The 16,341-nt window shown below is 43.2% G+C and overlaps 1 protein-coding gene across 1 annotated transcript in view; it reads right to left on the bottom strand.

Annotated features, from left to right (window-relative positions):
* Positions 1 to 6,819: 6,819 nt before the first annotated feature.
* LOC126998345 (low-density lipoprotein receptor-related protein 2-like) overlaps positions 6,820 to 16,341 on the bottom strand; it is a 36,439-nt gene continuing 26,917 nt past the window's right edge. Inside the window, exon 21 of the mRNA XM_050859852.1 lies at positions 6,820 to 7,841. Coding sequence (XP_050715809.1) covers positions 7,692 to 7,841 — 150 coding nt within the window. The 3' untranslated portion in view covers positions 6,820 to 7,691. The remainder of the gene's footprint in view (positions 7,842 to 16,341) is intronic.

The raw sequence follows: 16,341 nt of genomic DNA, 5'->3' as shown, positions 1-16,341 counted from the left end.
CGGAAGGAATGGATGAAAACCTCAACCTAAGGGGTAACACTTCTTCCATCACAGACATGAGAGAATAGGAAACGGAGATAGCTTAGAATTCTCTCTCTCTCTCTCTCTCTCTCTCTCTCTCTCTCTCTCTCTCTCTCTCTCTTGCCTCAACCATTCATTCAACTCGCTCCTTCACTCGTTCCTTGACCCCCCACACGTCGGAGGAGCATAGAAGAACGTGTTTATGAGAATCAGGTGGGCCAGGTGAGCCATGAGAGTAGGAAGTGCGGAAGATGAGATAATTAACAAGCTTGCGACCTGAGATAAAAATAGGGAGGGAATGACAGGAACGGAGGATATAGCTACACTCTCTCTCTCTCTCTCTCTCTCTCTCTCTCTCTCTCTCTCTCTCTCTCTCTCTCTCTCTCTCTCTCTCTCTCTCTCTCTCTCTCCTCACTACTACATTTTCTTTTCTAACTACCCTGAAACACACATACACACACACACACACACACACACACACACACACACACACACACACACACACACACACATTCATTCAGAAAGACACATTCATTCAGAAAGACACACGCTTGGTCGGCCACCTCTTTGGATTCTTTTTAGGAGCAGCGAGTAGCGGGCTTTTTTTATTATCGTTTCCTTTTTTTGTGCCCTTGTGCTGTCTCCTTTGTTGTAAAAAAAAAAAAATGTGATTGACGAAAGATTATCGTCGGATTCTGTAAACGTTGTATTAGTATCTATTAACACTTAAGTGGCAAGTTTGACTTTTCATATCCATTTTTTGGACGGAGTTAGCTAGAAGTGTTGGATTAAGTTGACATATTGCAAACTCAGTCTTAAAATACCTTATATAAAAAAATCAACAAAACCACGCCTTGAAAAACGGGTCAGAAAAGACTAATCAGCCACACTGTCGTTGATATGACGTTTAAAAAATCAGGCGTGTAACTGACGAAAAGAAAAAAAAAAAACACGAGGAAAGATCACGAGGAGGACGACGTGATTAATAAAAGATAAACTGAAGGAAAGAAAACATCAGCTATCTTTCCCATTGACTCACTGCTCTCATTTAGATAGTTTGCATAGATTTTCCTGACACATGACGCGCGTGTCTGGGCGTCAGGAGATCATTAACCGTGTACCAGCGACGGGCCAAATTTGTGGCTTTACCTTGTACCAGCGACGGGCCAAATTTGTGGCTTTACCTTGTACCAGCGACGGGCCAAATTTGTGGCTTTACCTTGTACCAGCGACGGGCCAAATTTGTGGCTTTACCTTGTACCAGCGAGGGGCCAAATTTGTGGCTTTACCGTGTAGCAGCGACGGACCAAATTTTCGCCATGATATAAACCCCAAAAAATAGATGATGTATAAACTGATCACAAATGCGTTGATATATATTATGAAATGGTTTGCGTGAGTGATGATTTTTCTTCTCATTTTTCTCGCTTAGAGGGACCATTAAGAAACATGATACCCGCAGTTACCGGGTTAATGTAGTTGTATGGTGCGGGTGGGGATTTTCGTATTTTTACATGTTAATTAATGAAAGAGTGAGATGGAACTTTCAGCATACATCCTCAGTGCCCTGTCAGGCGGCTCTACATCACCCTCCTCCCCTGTGGCTCGGCAGTCCGGCGCGGCGTCCCGAGCAACACAGAATAACAAAAAGGTTGGTTGGTTGTCTGCTCCTCTACGCTGGTCTGACTTTCATGGCCATACAACGGTGGGGGAATGATCGTGTTTGTTTCTTTTCTCACTGAACCTAGCTTATTAGATTATTGTGGTGTGTGTGTGTGTGTGTGTGTGTGTGTGTGTGTGTTTCAGCGTAGTTAAACAAGAAAATGCAGCAGTACGAGAACCAAATATCTGTCCGTGTACATCAGTCTCTCTAAAGGCGCTCATAGGTTCGGCCTCTTTTACACAAATTAATAAAGGTCGAGTGTTTCAAAGGAAGACCCAATACATTACAGTAAGACGCCAGTTTGACGCTCCTCCCTGACACTGACGTAGTGACGGAGGCCTGAGGACACAGACAAATATACCCCGCTGAGCTCTACGCCCTAAACCAGGCCCTCACACATCTCCACACCATCCATGCCAGGGGCAAGGCCGTCATCTTCACAGACTCCCTCTCGTCACTCCACCTCATCCTCTCCCGCCACCCAGCATCCTCAACGGCCCTTGCCCACACTATCCAGCGAGCCCTCCTCCTAACATCTGAGGGGTGGGAGATCACCCTGCAGTGGGTGCCCTCACTCTCAGGCATAAGAGGCAATGTCATTGCAGATGCCGCCGCCAAGATGGCCCTTGTGGACGTAAACATCACGCCGCTCCCCCTGCCACTCTCCACGGCCAAACGCCTCATCTCCCGCACCTGCCACACCTCCTGGGACGACACACTCGCTGACGCCCTCCGCATCACCTCCATGGGCCAGTACGACACCAACTCCTCCCCACAGCTGTGGATGAGGAAAACGTCCCGCGTCCTAGACGTGGCGTTGACGCGCCTCCGCCTAGATCACACAGCGCTCACCTCCACCGCCTACGCCTGTCCCCTGACCCTCACTGCCCCTGGTGCAGGACCGTCGAGGAGACCATTGAGCACCTCCTGCTGCACTGCCCACGCCGCCACTCCCAGCGAGTGCTGCTCCGACACCAACTCCGCGCCCTGGACGTGCCCACCTTTGGCCTGCCCACGCTGCTGGCGGCGGCAGGCGTCCACCCCTCACGGCAGGAATCTGTCATTCGCCTCACCTGCGCCTTCCTCAGGAAGACGGGGCAGCTGACGCGCCTGTGAAATCCTCACAGGACGACAACAGGGCTCATGTGAGCGACTAGTTCGCCACGGCCCAAAACATCAACAAACATTTATGTTGGACCTGTATTTGGAGGCTTGCTGGATGACACAGTACAGTCTGTTCATGCGTGTGGCGAGGACGTTGAGATCTCAGAAAGTTTCATGTATCTTGGTAGCGTAGTTCATAACAACGGTGAGTCTGGCCAGGAAGTCATACGACGGATTGGTCTGGCCCACGGTGTTATGGACTCGCTCAACACGAGTATATGGCGTTGTCGATACCTGTGCAGGGCAAAGATCCGGATCTTCAAGTCCCTTGTGCTCCTTGTCTTACTCTATGGTTGTGAGACATGGACACTAAATGGAGACTTGGAGAGGCGAATTGATGCCTCTGGTAATGAATGTCTACGCAGAATCATGGGATATCGCAGGAATGACTGTGTCAAACCGGCGACTACTCCGTGAGATTGATTCGACATATATTACCTGCATAGTCCATCAACGCCAACTCCGGCTATACGGGCACGTGGCACGTTTTCCGGAAGCTGATCCTGCTCCTCGGGTTGTCTCTGTAAGGGACAATCCTGAGTGGACGAGGCCAAGGGGACGCCCACGGAGTTTGTGATTTGGGCAATTCGATAGATCCTGCCAGGAGGTACTCGGGTTGGGAAGGGGGCCTGCATAGAGACTCGCATGGAGAAACCCCCGGGCTTGGCGTCGTGGGGTGGGCAAGGCGACGCGCCCCCCCGGCGTATGCCCCATTGATTGATTGATTGATTGTACCTAGCTTTGAAGGTTCAGGGAGTCAGAAAATGGAAAATCAAGGAAATAAACATATTCACCATCAAAACACTCAGGTATTTATTAGGGAACGGGCTGAATAGGGAGGAAAAGAAAGGAAAATACAAACACACACAAAAAGAATCTTACTCACTCACCAGACACGCAGCAGAAGACGTAACGATATAAAGATACGGGCGATGTGATTACGCAGGCAGATGAAGGGAAACAGGTAGACAGGGAGAGGGAAGAAGGATAGATGTGTTACTATTACACACACACACACACACACACACTCACCATACACACGCAGCAGCAGAAGATCCACCAGGGCAGCCTCGGCGAGCCACGGACCCTCATACTTCCTCGTCGTAGTGCCTCGGCTCCTCTCGGCCTCGCCACACACGCCGCGCACGACACGAGATGCAGGATTCACGCCCTCAGCCTCCCGCCACTAACCTTCCGTGCACAACTTACTACTTAGGATACTTTCGCTCTGACTTTTGTTTGTATGCGTCCTATTTTATTTTACTCCCTAACACTTATAGACCCTTGCACCCTTGATCTCTCGCTGTGGTCAATTTAATCAACTTTTTTTTCCACCTTTTCTTAATCCACGTTACGTTGGCTTTTTTGCTCTCATTGGGCACTTTTCTCCTGAGGGAGGCACCGTAGGGCCATAGCCTGCCCCCGTCACCTGCAGACACACAGCAGTCCTTGCCTTGGTAATCTCTAGGGCGCCTTGGGTCATATCTAGAGGCGTGAGCGCCGAGCGGGTGGCTGGGCCTGGGCGGGACGGACGGTCAGGTAAACACACAGGTACACACGTTCGGCACGCCGCCCTCCTCTCCGGGACGCCGCTCCTCCTCGCTCACTCCTCAAGTTTATTTCTGTCCAAAACTTTTTCACCTCGGACGGTAAAGATGCATTTTCTAACTGAAATAGCAAGTGGTTTACCTAACAACAACACTGTCAGAAAGTCGCATGAGGTTTAGAAACGTCGAAAGTTAAAGGCCAAGCCTTCGCCAGCGGGGTTCACAAATGAACTGCGTCGAAGCGGAGCAGCACACCCTCACCCGTCACTGGTCTAAGCCGCACTGACTCTTGTCTCGACTCTCGGTCTCTTCTCGGCTTCCCGCCTCAGCACGGCGACCATTTCTCGTCTGTTCGCCCCGTCCCCTCGTGTTGCTGGCATGGACGGCTATGTGGCTGTGTCGCTTCATTTCATCCGCAGCGTGACTCGCCCAAGGCGGCGACTCTTCGTGTGTAGATCAATGCCAATGTAAACAAAAACAAAAACAAAAAAGATTTTAATTGTTCCAAACCCTTTTTTACGTGAATAATTTATGAATACATTTACCTCCGATATAAATATCAGGTAGCGACGTTATAAGAAATTTCATACACTTTACAACCTTCGAAAAAATATTATGACCATTTATCTCCACGATACATAACTAGCGGAATGTTTCTCCTATTTCTTCTTCTTGGCAACGTTCGCAATAATAAAATAAAAAAATTACAGTCGCTCTTTTTATTGTTCAATGAGTGTCACCAATAGGACAGAAGCTGTACTCAGCTCCTGACTGACACAGTACTCCTACAGAGAGAGAGAGAGAGAGAGAGAGAGAGAGAGAGAGAGAGAGAGAGAGAGAGAGAGAGAGAGAGAGAGCAGCCTCCCATCCCTCGCAAGCAGCCCCGCCCCCCACACCCCACTCGAGGCCTTACACGCAAGCTCTCAGGCCCCACGCTTTTTAAGTAATAGTTCTGAAATAATAGTAAGTCGGTGCAATTTGTTCTGGTCCGAAGTCAAAAGTTTTGAGTCAAATAAACCCAGCGGATGTCTCAAATCTTTTTGTTATCCCACATGAGCTTTTTTCTTTTCTTAACTGGATTTCTACGATGCCTCTTCCTCCTTTTCCTCATCATCCCTGTCACCAGCATTACCACGCCCACATCAACATCATCAGCAGCACCACTATTAGTAAATATCCCTTTTTTTCTTGGGGGGTGGGGGGGGGGAGGGACGGAGGGGACAACATTACAAAGTAAGTTAATAAAACTAAAATGCTACTTACGGGGGTACTGTTATTGCTGCTGTTTTTGCCGTTTCTACTGCTGTTGCTATTGCTGTTTATGTATATATATATATATATATATATATATATATATATATATATATATATATATATATATATATATATATATATATATATATATATATATATATATATATATATATATATATATATATATATATATATATATATATATATATATATACACAAAATCTTATAAAAACTTAATTTGGTTTTAAAACATCTAAAAATTTGCAAAAACTCAAAGTGATTAAAAAACTTGTTTTCAAGTAGTTTTTAAACATTGTGGAACAGTTCGACGGCAGCCTTCCACCGTGTTTTGGTGTGCAGGACTCCCTGGCACCAATAACGTCCCGCTGAAGTGATTTCACACGTGCATAAAATTCCACATGCTAAAGATGTTTACCATCAAATGAGAGAAGTAGGAATATTTACACAATTTTGTCCCCAAAAACTCCCCCTACGTCTATGCTCTGAATGCTAATGTGTTCTGCTGCCGGCAACTTACCGAACAATAGTAGGGACAATCCACCTCTTTTAGTGTTCGAAAATTTTCTTAATAAAAAACTCTTACGGCATGAGGAGTAGCTGAAGATGAAACCCACAGTACAGCCTTCCAGAGGAAAAAAAAAAAAAAAAAAAAGCTTCAGGTGATCGTGCAGTAGCCCAACAGTAGTGCTTGACCCTAGTCGTCTTTTTCTTCTTCTTCGGGTATAAAAATATGTTTGCACAGCTCATCCAGCCAACCATCACTGAGCCATCCATTCAGTGGCTGCTCTACGGATCTCAGACTAGAGGGATTCGGGAACACACACACACACACACACACACACACACGAGGACTGAGGACCAGTGCCCTTCTGTCGTTAATTACCATCTCATCTGTCAATCTCTCGGGATGTCTCTCATCCATTCCGGAAAGTTCCCCATCAGTGCTTCAATGTGTTGCCCCCCCCCCCCCCCCCACACACACACACACATACAGTCACTTGACCCTTCACGTCTTAGCCACTCTTGGCTGAGCACCAAACCAATACGAATCACAGAGTGGTATACGGATCAGTTGGAAAAGTGTCGACCAATGAATATGAAATAGAAAACATTTTAGCCTATGATTCTCGGGCACAGAAATTTAAAAGATAGACTTACATGTTTATTCAACAAACCTTCACAACAGAGCTCTGTCCCTGATGACAGAAGGCTTCCTAACACCAGTTCATTTATTAGGAAAAGCAACCAAATGTACCAGGGTATTACAAGCTGGGTGCAGCTTGACAGCAATTATCATGGCAGTTCTCAAAAGCTTGATTAATGGTAGGATGGCTAATATTTTTTAACATCAGAATCATGAAACATTTTACATGTATTTCCATGGCAAACAACATTTTCATTTGACATGGGTTTCAAAAGCATGGGAGGCTGAAATTTACTTTCAATTCCAAAGTGAAGAAACAACATTGCCTCGAGATATGACTGTGTGTAGAATTTCATCTTTCTACTCATCGAATTTTCAACAACACTGATATAGCTAACAAAAGTGCTTTCCTCTTGAGCAGCTGCATGTCCAGAGGATGTTCTTTTGATGATGTTCGCACAGACAAGTAATACATGGAGGCAGGACGTGCAGGTGAGTGAGATGACACGAGTAGAACAACCACTCATACATAACTCTTTTATAAAAGTATTTTACAGTTGTCAAACTACACCATCTGAGAAGTAATTGAGCATGAAATTTGATATAAAATATGGACAAAAAAGAAAGCAGCTGCACCTATAACAAATATCACTTATTATATTATATTAGTCACCACATACTAGTTCACAGACATCACGCATCGTCATCATCCACCAAGAGTCAGCTGTACCATTCGTCATATAGCAAACACCAACAAAAAGAGGGTGATTATGAAAACCAAACTGCATTTTCATAACAAATTATCGCACAACAAACTGAACAATGCCGAGAACACAGGATACACCTGCTTGACATGAAGGCTTGCCCCCCGCGCTCGTTAGACAATCGTGGGCGCGACGCAGGTGTGAAGGTCCCTCTGCAGCACAAGGTGGGTGGGGCAGGCACACCTGTAGCCCTTGCCAGGTGTGGTAGACAGTAAGCAAATGTGGCTGCAGGTGTGGTTTCTACAAGGGTTAGACATCTGCAACTTGAAAAAAAAGTAGACAAGTATAAGAAAATTTAAAAAGTACAATTATGTAATTTTTGTTCTGCCAAAGCTATGCAAATACAGGTTATATAAAATAACATTGAAGTAAGTATTTATTTAGTTTAATGAAGTAGTTTAAGTTTGCAGATGCTGATGTTTTATGCGTGGATTCTGTTTTCATTTCGACTTTTAGGAAAAAAAAAAATGTTTTTTTTGTTAGGGATTTCTTTAGTGTGGTTGACTTCTTACAAGGAGAGGTGGGCTGATGTGTGTGTGTGTGTGTGTGTGTGTGTGTGTGTGTGTGTGTGTGTGTGTGTGTGTGTGTGTGTGTGTGTGTGTGTGTGTGTGTGTGTGTGTGTGTGCAGGCGCGCGCGCACTCGTCTCCGACCCTTATTGTCAAATTTATCCTTGAATACATTAAAGTTTTTAGACTGGATGATCATGTTCAGGCTCTTCTAGTGCATCTACAAGGAAGACAGTTTCCTTATATCATTCAAGCATCTTTTCCTTCTTTATATTTCCATTTTATAGCAGTAAAGGAAACATGTCCCCTCGTCGATCTCTTTTCCCACATAAACGGTCTTCTCTATCAGTTATCTCTATTCCCTTCATTGCCCTGTACACTGCAAGCATGTCCCTCTCTTCTTTTTTTTCTGAAAATGGCAGACACAATTTTTATAGGATTTTTTTTTCAAAGTTAAATCCATCAGGCTGTGGGACCATCCTGGTTCATGCTCTTCAAATTATCTCAAACTTTCTTTTTAATTACGTGGAGGCCATTCTACTGCCACGTATTCCAACCTATGACGGATCAGTCACCATCAATTCCTGCATCATCTACATCACTATAGGAAAATGACTCGTGTTTGTCAACAGCCAGTAGGTCTCTCCAACAGTCTTATTTGTATGCTTTGTTGGTGGTAAATTGACCTGGACCGCTACTCCCGGCTCCTTCTCCTCCTCTCTTGTCCTTGTGATTTTCTCAGTTCCCAACAAGGTAAGTGACGGCCGCCTAGCAATTTTATTGATTTCCAATAACCTGCATTTCTTTGCATTAAATATCATGTACCACACATGGATCCATTCATGAGTCTTGTCTAAATCCCCCTGCATAAATTTGCAATATTCCTCAGTTTCTACCTTCCTCGTGGTCTTTGCCTCACCTGCTAAAAGATTTGTATAACTGTCCATACTGTCCGCCATAAAATTTACTTAAATCAGGAACATCACGGGTGCCACCACAGAGCTCTGTAGGACTCCACGTGTTACTTCCCTCCATCCTGACATTCTGTCGTTAATTACCATCCTCATCTGTCAATCTCTCGGGATGTCTCTCATCCCTTCAGTCCTTCAATGTGTTCCAACTGCCACATTCGTCGCTTGTGGCTTACGTTGTCGAAGGTTGTCTCTACATCTCAGCACACATAGTCCACTCAACTATCTCTCTTCTAAACAGGGTACCAGATAAAGTACCCATAACTTACAGATATTGCTCAAATAGCTTTCAGTATTATCTCACATTTTTGTAACCACACTAGTCAGAAACACTGGCGACGTTGTTAGTGATTCACGGGAACCGGTGGAGGGGCATGTTCTTTTCGCGTCTCGGGACCTTGTGTGTGTGTGTGTGTGTGTGTGTGTGTGTGAAATTCACCACGGCCTGATCACGCGTTGGACTCGCTTTCGCCAGCAGGTACCCTCCCGACGTGAGCAAGTGCTCATTATCATCGATCTCTGGGTACTGCCAGGACCTCACACACCACACACCCCACACCCCTTGTTCAAGGGGGTACAGTAACCACTCTTAGTCAACGGAAAGAATCCGGCCTGAGCGATGCTCGAACCACCGCCTGTTTGGCCGTGAAGCCTTGCAGCGCAGCGCTCTACCGATTGAGCTACCGGAGCGGTGTGTGTGTGTGTGTGTGTGTGTGTGTGTGTGTGTGTGTGTGTGTGTGTGTTTACCTAGTAGCATTTATCTAGTTGTGACATACGGGAAAAGAGCTACGCTCACGCTGTTCCGTCTCCATATCCACTCTTATCCAATTTTTCCTTAAAATCATGAATGTTTCTTGCACAGACCACCTCCTCCTTCAGTCTATTCCACAGCTCAATGCTTCTATTTGGGATGCTAAACTTTTTCACATCTCTCCTACACGTGGTCGCCCTCAACTTATTTCCATGTCCTCTTGTTTCTCTCTCGTTCTACACACACAGGCCCTCTCTGTCCAAATGCTCCACTCCGTTCGCCACCCAGTACACCTCTATCAGATCTCCTCTTTCTCTTTTTCTCTCCAGGGTTGTGAGCCCCATACTATTGAGTCTCTCCTCATAAGTTCGATCTCGAAGTTCCGGTACCATCTTAGATGCCACTCTGCACTCTTTTCATGCTTCTTTATGTTTTTCTTTTCGTGAGGAGACCAGACCACTGCTGCATACTCCAACCTTGGCCTTATCATATTTACTATTATTTTCCTCCTCATCTCCTCATCCTAGTACACAAATGCCGTCCTTATGTTCCTCAGCTAATTCAGAGTTTGTCCCGTTATCCTGTTGATGTGTTTGTCAGGTGACATGTTCTCTGAAACAGTCATTCCCAAATCTTTTTCCTCCACCTCTCTGCATATTGTCTCACTTCCCATCTTGTAATCATATTTGCATCTTCTGCCACTCCTACCAAACTCCATTTTTTTACATTTCCCAAGGTTGAACTCCATCTGTCATGTACCACTCCACTCCCATATTCCATCCAGGTTCCCTTACAATGCCTCACAGTCCTTCACATTATTCACAGGTCTCAATAGTTTTGCATCATCTGCAAACAGACTCACATAGCTGGACACTCAATCCACCATATCATTTATATAAACAGCAAACATTATTGGTGCCAACACCGAACCTTGCAGGATTCCACTCATCACAGGGCACCAGTTGGGAACCCTGTCCCTGATTATCGTTCTCATTTCCCTTTTAGTTAGGAATTCCTCCAGCCATTTAGTCAGTCCATCACCCACTCCACCCATATTTTTAATTTTCCAAATTAGTCTTCTGTGCGGTACTTTGTCAAATGCTTTTTTGAAATCTAAGTACACTCCATCCGCCCAGCCTTCTCTTTCCAAGTCTATCACCCTTGAGTAGTAACACAACAAGTTGGGGACGCAAGATCTCCCTCTCCTGAATCCAAACTGGCAATCCAAGATAATTTTCTCACTTTCTAAGAAATCCGACCACCTGTTTTTCACCAGTCTCTCACATATCTTCGCAACCACTACACTAGTGAGTGCTACCGGTCTATAATTAATTGGGTCCTCTCTTTTGCCTCCCTTAAAAATCGGTACTATGTTTGCTCTCTTCCAGTCTTGTGGTACCTTTCCTTCCCTCAGGGAGGCACTCATTATGGAGTGCAGTTTCTCTGCAAGTTGTTCACTACATTCTTTCAAAATCCACCTTGATACTCCATCTGGCCCCGTCGCCTTTCTCACATCTAGCTTGTTCAAACTTTCCTTGACCTCCTGCCCGTTAAGTGTATCTCTTGCAGAGGTGGGCGCGGTACTGAAAAATCAGTAGTGCGGTTGCGGTAGTGCGGTACTTTTTCCAGAGTAGTGCGGTTACGGTAGTGCGATCCCATTTTTTTTATTTTCTAGTGCGGTACGCGGTACTGCGGTAGCGGTAGTCAAAATAAAAAATACTTCAGTGCCTATCCTGGCTATCCAAACAAAGGAAACATGCTTAAAATAGTTTTTTTTTCTGGTCAATACTGCAATTTTCCGAGGGAGGAGGGAGGGGACAGGGAAGAGGGATGAGGAGAGATCAGCGTCATGTGAGAGAGGAGGAAGTGGGGGGTGGGAAGGAAGGAAGGAAGGAAGGAAGGGTAGTGCGTCCTTGAATAACAGCTGCAGTAGCCAGGGAGGAAAGGTATGGAGGATATGGGGGAGTGAAGGAGAAAGGGAGGAGGGTAGGAAGAGAGGAATTCTCCGGTGTTTGAGCGAAAACGAAAGATTACTAATATAGGAAAGTCAAGACGGGAACAGTGTGAAACATTATTCAAACTGTCAAACATATTAATACAAAACACATCAACTGGTAATAGCGGGACATCGACCGTGGGAAAGCTCTAAACTCTCAGGTCTCAGCAAAGTAACCACGTAGAAATTTGAATCGAGGAGATAATAATAATAATAATAATAATAATAATAATAATAATAATGATAATGATAATGATAATGATAATAATAATAATAATAATAATAATAATAATAATAATGATAATGATAATGATAATAATAATAATAATAATAATAATAATAATAATAATAATAATAATAATAATAATAATAATAATAATAATAATAATAATAATAATAATAATAATAATAATAATAATAATAATAATAATAATAATAATAATAATAATAATAATAACTAGACGCATAGCACTCGGAGAGTGCACACCTCCGCCAAAGATCGTCCTTAAAATTGGTATGGGCATCAACTGTGATCCTATGCATCATATGGAAGCATTTGTTTCGAAATTTGATGAAATTCTATTTTTTTGGAAACTTTGACCTTGGGCGAACTTTTCGAGGTCAAGGTCAACGGTCAAAATCAAGGCCATGCAAGGTGCATCATATGGAGGCATTTGTTTCGAAATTTTTGATGAAATTTTATTTTTTTGGAAACTTTGACCTTGGGCGAACTTTTCGAGGTCACGGACAAACGTCAAGGTCAAGGCCATGCAAGGTGCGTCTTTCCATGAGCTAAAATATGAGCCAAGTTTGAAGTCTCTACGATGATGAGAACCGAAGTTATGGCCAATCTGACGTTTTGTGCGACCTTGACCTTGATCTTTGACCTTTCACATAAAAAAATTAATCGGTTCTATTCTAGATGAACATGAAGCTTTCCTGAAAAATTGGTTGAGATATCTGCAAAATTGTGCACAGGAAACTTTTAACGAACAAACAAACAAACAAACTAGACGCATAGCACTCGGAGAGTGCACACCTCCGCCAAAGATCGTCCTGAAAGTCGGTATAGGCATCAACTGTGATCCTATGCATCATATGGAAGCATTTGTTTCGAAATTTGATGAATTTTTTTTTTTTTAACTTTGACCTTGGGCGAGCTTTTCGAGGTCAAGGTCAAAGGTCAAGGCTATGCAAGGTGCATCATATGGAAGCATTTGTTTCGAAATTTGATGAAATTCTATTTTTTGGAAATTTTGACCTCGGGCGAACTTTTCGAGGTCAAGGTCAAAGGTCAAGGTCATGGCCAGGCAAAGTGCGTCTTTCCATGAGCTAAAATATGAACCAGGTCTGAAGTCTCTACGATGACGAGAACCGAAGTTATGGCGAATCTAACGTTTTGTGCGACCTTGACCTTGACCTTTGATCTTTGACATAAAAAAAATTAATGGGGTATATTCTAGATGTACACGAAGCTTCCCTGAAAAATTGATTGAGATATCCGCAAAATTGTGCACAGGAGACTGTTAACGAACATACAAATAAATAAATAAACATACTGACCGGACCGAAAATATAATCTCCTCCCAACTTCGTTGGCAGAGGTAATAATAATAATAATAACAATAAATTATTATTATTATTATTATTATTATTATTATTATTATTATTATTGTTGTTATTATTATTATTATTATTATTATTATTATTATTATTATTATTATTATTATTATTATTATTATTATTATTATTATTATTATTATTTTCATTATTATTATCATAATGAAACAATACTGATCTTGGCTAGATTGAAAAGACAGAGAGAGAGAGAGAGAGAGAGAGAGAGAGAGAGAGAGAGAGAGAGAGAGAGAGAGAGAGAGAGAGAGAGAGAGAGAGAGAGAGAGAGAGAGAGAGAGAGAGAGAGAGAGAGAGAGAGAGAGAGAGAGAGAGAGAGAGAGAGAGAGAGAGAGAGAGAGAGAGAGAGAGAGAGAGAGAGAGAGAGAGAGAGAGAGAGAGAGAGAGAGAGAGAGAGAGAGAGAGAGAGAGAGAGAGAGAGAGAGAGAGAGAGAGAGAGAGAGAGAGAGAGAGAGAGAGATTTACATAGAAAATCAGACCACACAGACCCCATGGTCCAGACTAGGTGGTCTGTCCTTAAACCTAAGTGATTTTACATTAATCAGATGGCTCCAAAACGTTGCTTTTCTACCCTTGTTAGTATTAAGTTCAAGGAAGTGACGGTCGAGCTTGTTTTTAAAGGAGTCAATCGTGTTACACTGGACCACTGATGGTGGGACCTTATTCCATTCTCGCACTACAACGTTGGTGAAGAAAAATTTGGTGTAGTCTGAATTTACTTGTCTACATTTGAGTTTTGTGCCATTGTTCCTCGTTCGCAAAGTGTCATCGATCATAAACAATTTTGTTCTATCTACATTCGTGAAACCATTAAGTATTTTAAAACATTCGAACAGTTTTCCTCGGAGGCGACGTTTCTCAAGAGAGAACATGTTAAGGGTGGAAAGCCTTTCTTCGTAGGATTTGTTGCGCAAGGAAGGGATCATTTTTTGTTGCTCGACGCTGAACACCTTCTAATTTAGCAATGTCCTTTGCATGGTGGGGAGACCAAAACTGTACCGCATATTCCAAGTGGGGTCTGACTAAACTATTGTAGAGCGGAAGTATTACATCTTTATTCTTGAATAAAAAGTTTTTTTTTAATGAAGCCCAACATTCTGTTCGCTTTATTTGCTGCATCGATGCATTGATGTGAGAATTTGAGGTTTGACGCTATTTTAATCCCCAGGTCCTTAACGCATTGAACGCTTGTGAGTTTAACGCCGCGTATTTCGTAATCGAACTTCTTATTTTTTGTTCCAACTTGAAGGACCTGGCACTTGTCTACGTTAAAGGGCATCTCCCATTTTTCCGACCAAGCTGAAATTTTGTGCAAATCCTCTTGGAATCTTTGCCTGTCTTCGTCAGTGAGAACCGAGTTACCAATCTTTGTGTCGTCTGCAAATTTACTAATTCGATTATTGAGTCCAACATCCACATCGTTGATGTAAATAATGAAGAGCACTGGGCCAAGAACCGAGCCCTGAGGGACGCCACTAGTGACCGGCGCCCACTCTGAGTTAAATCCATCAATCACAACTCTTTGTTGTCTGTTGCTCAACCAATTCGCGATCCATTGGTTTACCTGACCGTCCATGCCTATTTGCTTTAATTTATAAAGTAATTTATGATGTGGGACTTTATCAAACGCTTTCTGGAAATCAAGATAGACTACGTCCACTGATTTGGTTACGTCATAAATTGAGAAGAGATCGTTATAAAAGGTCAGTAGGTTTGACAGGCAGGATCTTTTGTTACGGAAGCCATGTTGTGAATCCCCAATTAATGAGTGGCTTTCGAGGTAACTCTCAATTTTGTCTCTAATTATGCTCTCGTGTAGCTTACCTACAATTGAAGTTAGACTAATGGGTCGGTAGTTGCCTGGTATTTTTTTGTCTCCTTTCTTAAAAATCGGTGTCACGTTAGCCTTTTTCCAATCCGAGGGGACGATGCCTTGTCGCAAGGACATATTGAATACAGTAGTGAGGGAGGAGAGTATTTCGCTCTTTGTTTCTTTAAGCAGTATAGGATATACTTTGTCGGGTCCGGGACTTTTATTTGTTTTAAGTGAATGGAGAGCCTTAAGGACTTCATCGGTTGTTATTTCAAAATTAGGCAATGCATGCTCGAGATTTACAATAGTACTGGTGTTGGTGGTAGCGAGAGGAAGACTGTTAGTATTAAACACCGAGGAAAAGTAATTGTTTAAGAGGTTTGCAATGTGTTGGCTGTCAGTCACTTGTGCACCGTCGCTGTTTGTTAAAGGTCCAATACCACTTTTGATCGCCTTTCTGTTGTGTATGTAACTGAGGAAAGATTTCGGATTATTTTTACAGTTGGCTGCAATATTTTCTTCATATCTACACTTTGCCTGACCTACTAGTCTTTTTACTCGTCGCCTGGCATCATTATAAAGTCTAATGTTTTCGGGGGTGCTTTGTTCTTTCTTTAACCTGTAAAACAATTTTCTCTTATTGACTGATTGTTTAATTTCGCTATTAAACCACGGTGGGCTTTTATTAGTGTTAATTCGCTTCTCGCACAAGGGGACGAATGTGTTCTGCTGAGTGAGTAAGTGATTTTTAAAGCTTAGCCAGGTTTCCTCTACGTTGCCGTCATCTGATAGTTGTATTTCTGTTAGTTTTTGTCGGATTTCTACGAACTTAGCTCTTTTGAAATTGGGCACCTTTATTTTATTTTCAGTCACTGATGATTGAGCTCTAATGTCGACGCGCACTAATTTATGATCGCAAGAACCGAGGTGTTCTCCTACCGTGACATTACTGACTAGGTTATCTTGGGTTGTTATAACAAGGTCGAGTATATTATTTTGTCGAGTTGGCTCAGAAACCATTTGGCTTAGATAATTTTCTTCTAGAAATTCGATCATTCTATGTGACTCGCCATCTGTACCTGACAGTGTC

This window comes from Eriocheir sinensis, chromosome 14 (genome assembly GCF_024679095.1).
Source record: "Eriocheir sinensis breed Jianghai 21 chromosome 14, ASM2467909v1, whole genome shotgun sequence".
Lineage (NCBI taxonomy): Eukaryota > Metazoa > Arthropoda > Malacostraca > Decapoda > Varunidae > Eriocheir > Eriocheir sinensis.
The sequence above is the reverse complement of the archived record's forward strand: the minus strand, read 5'-3'. Positions and strand labels throughout refer to the sequence as shown.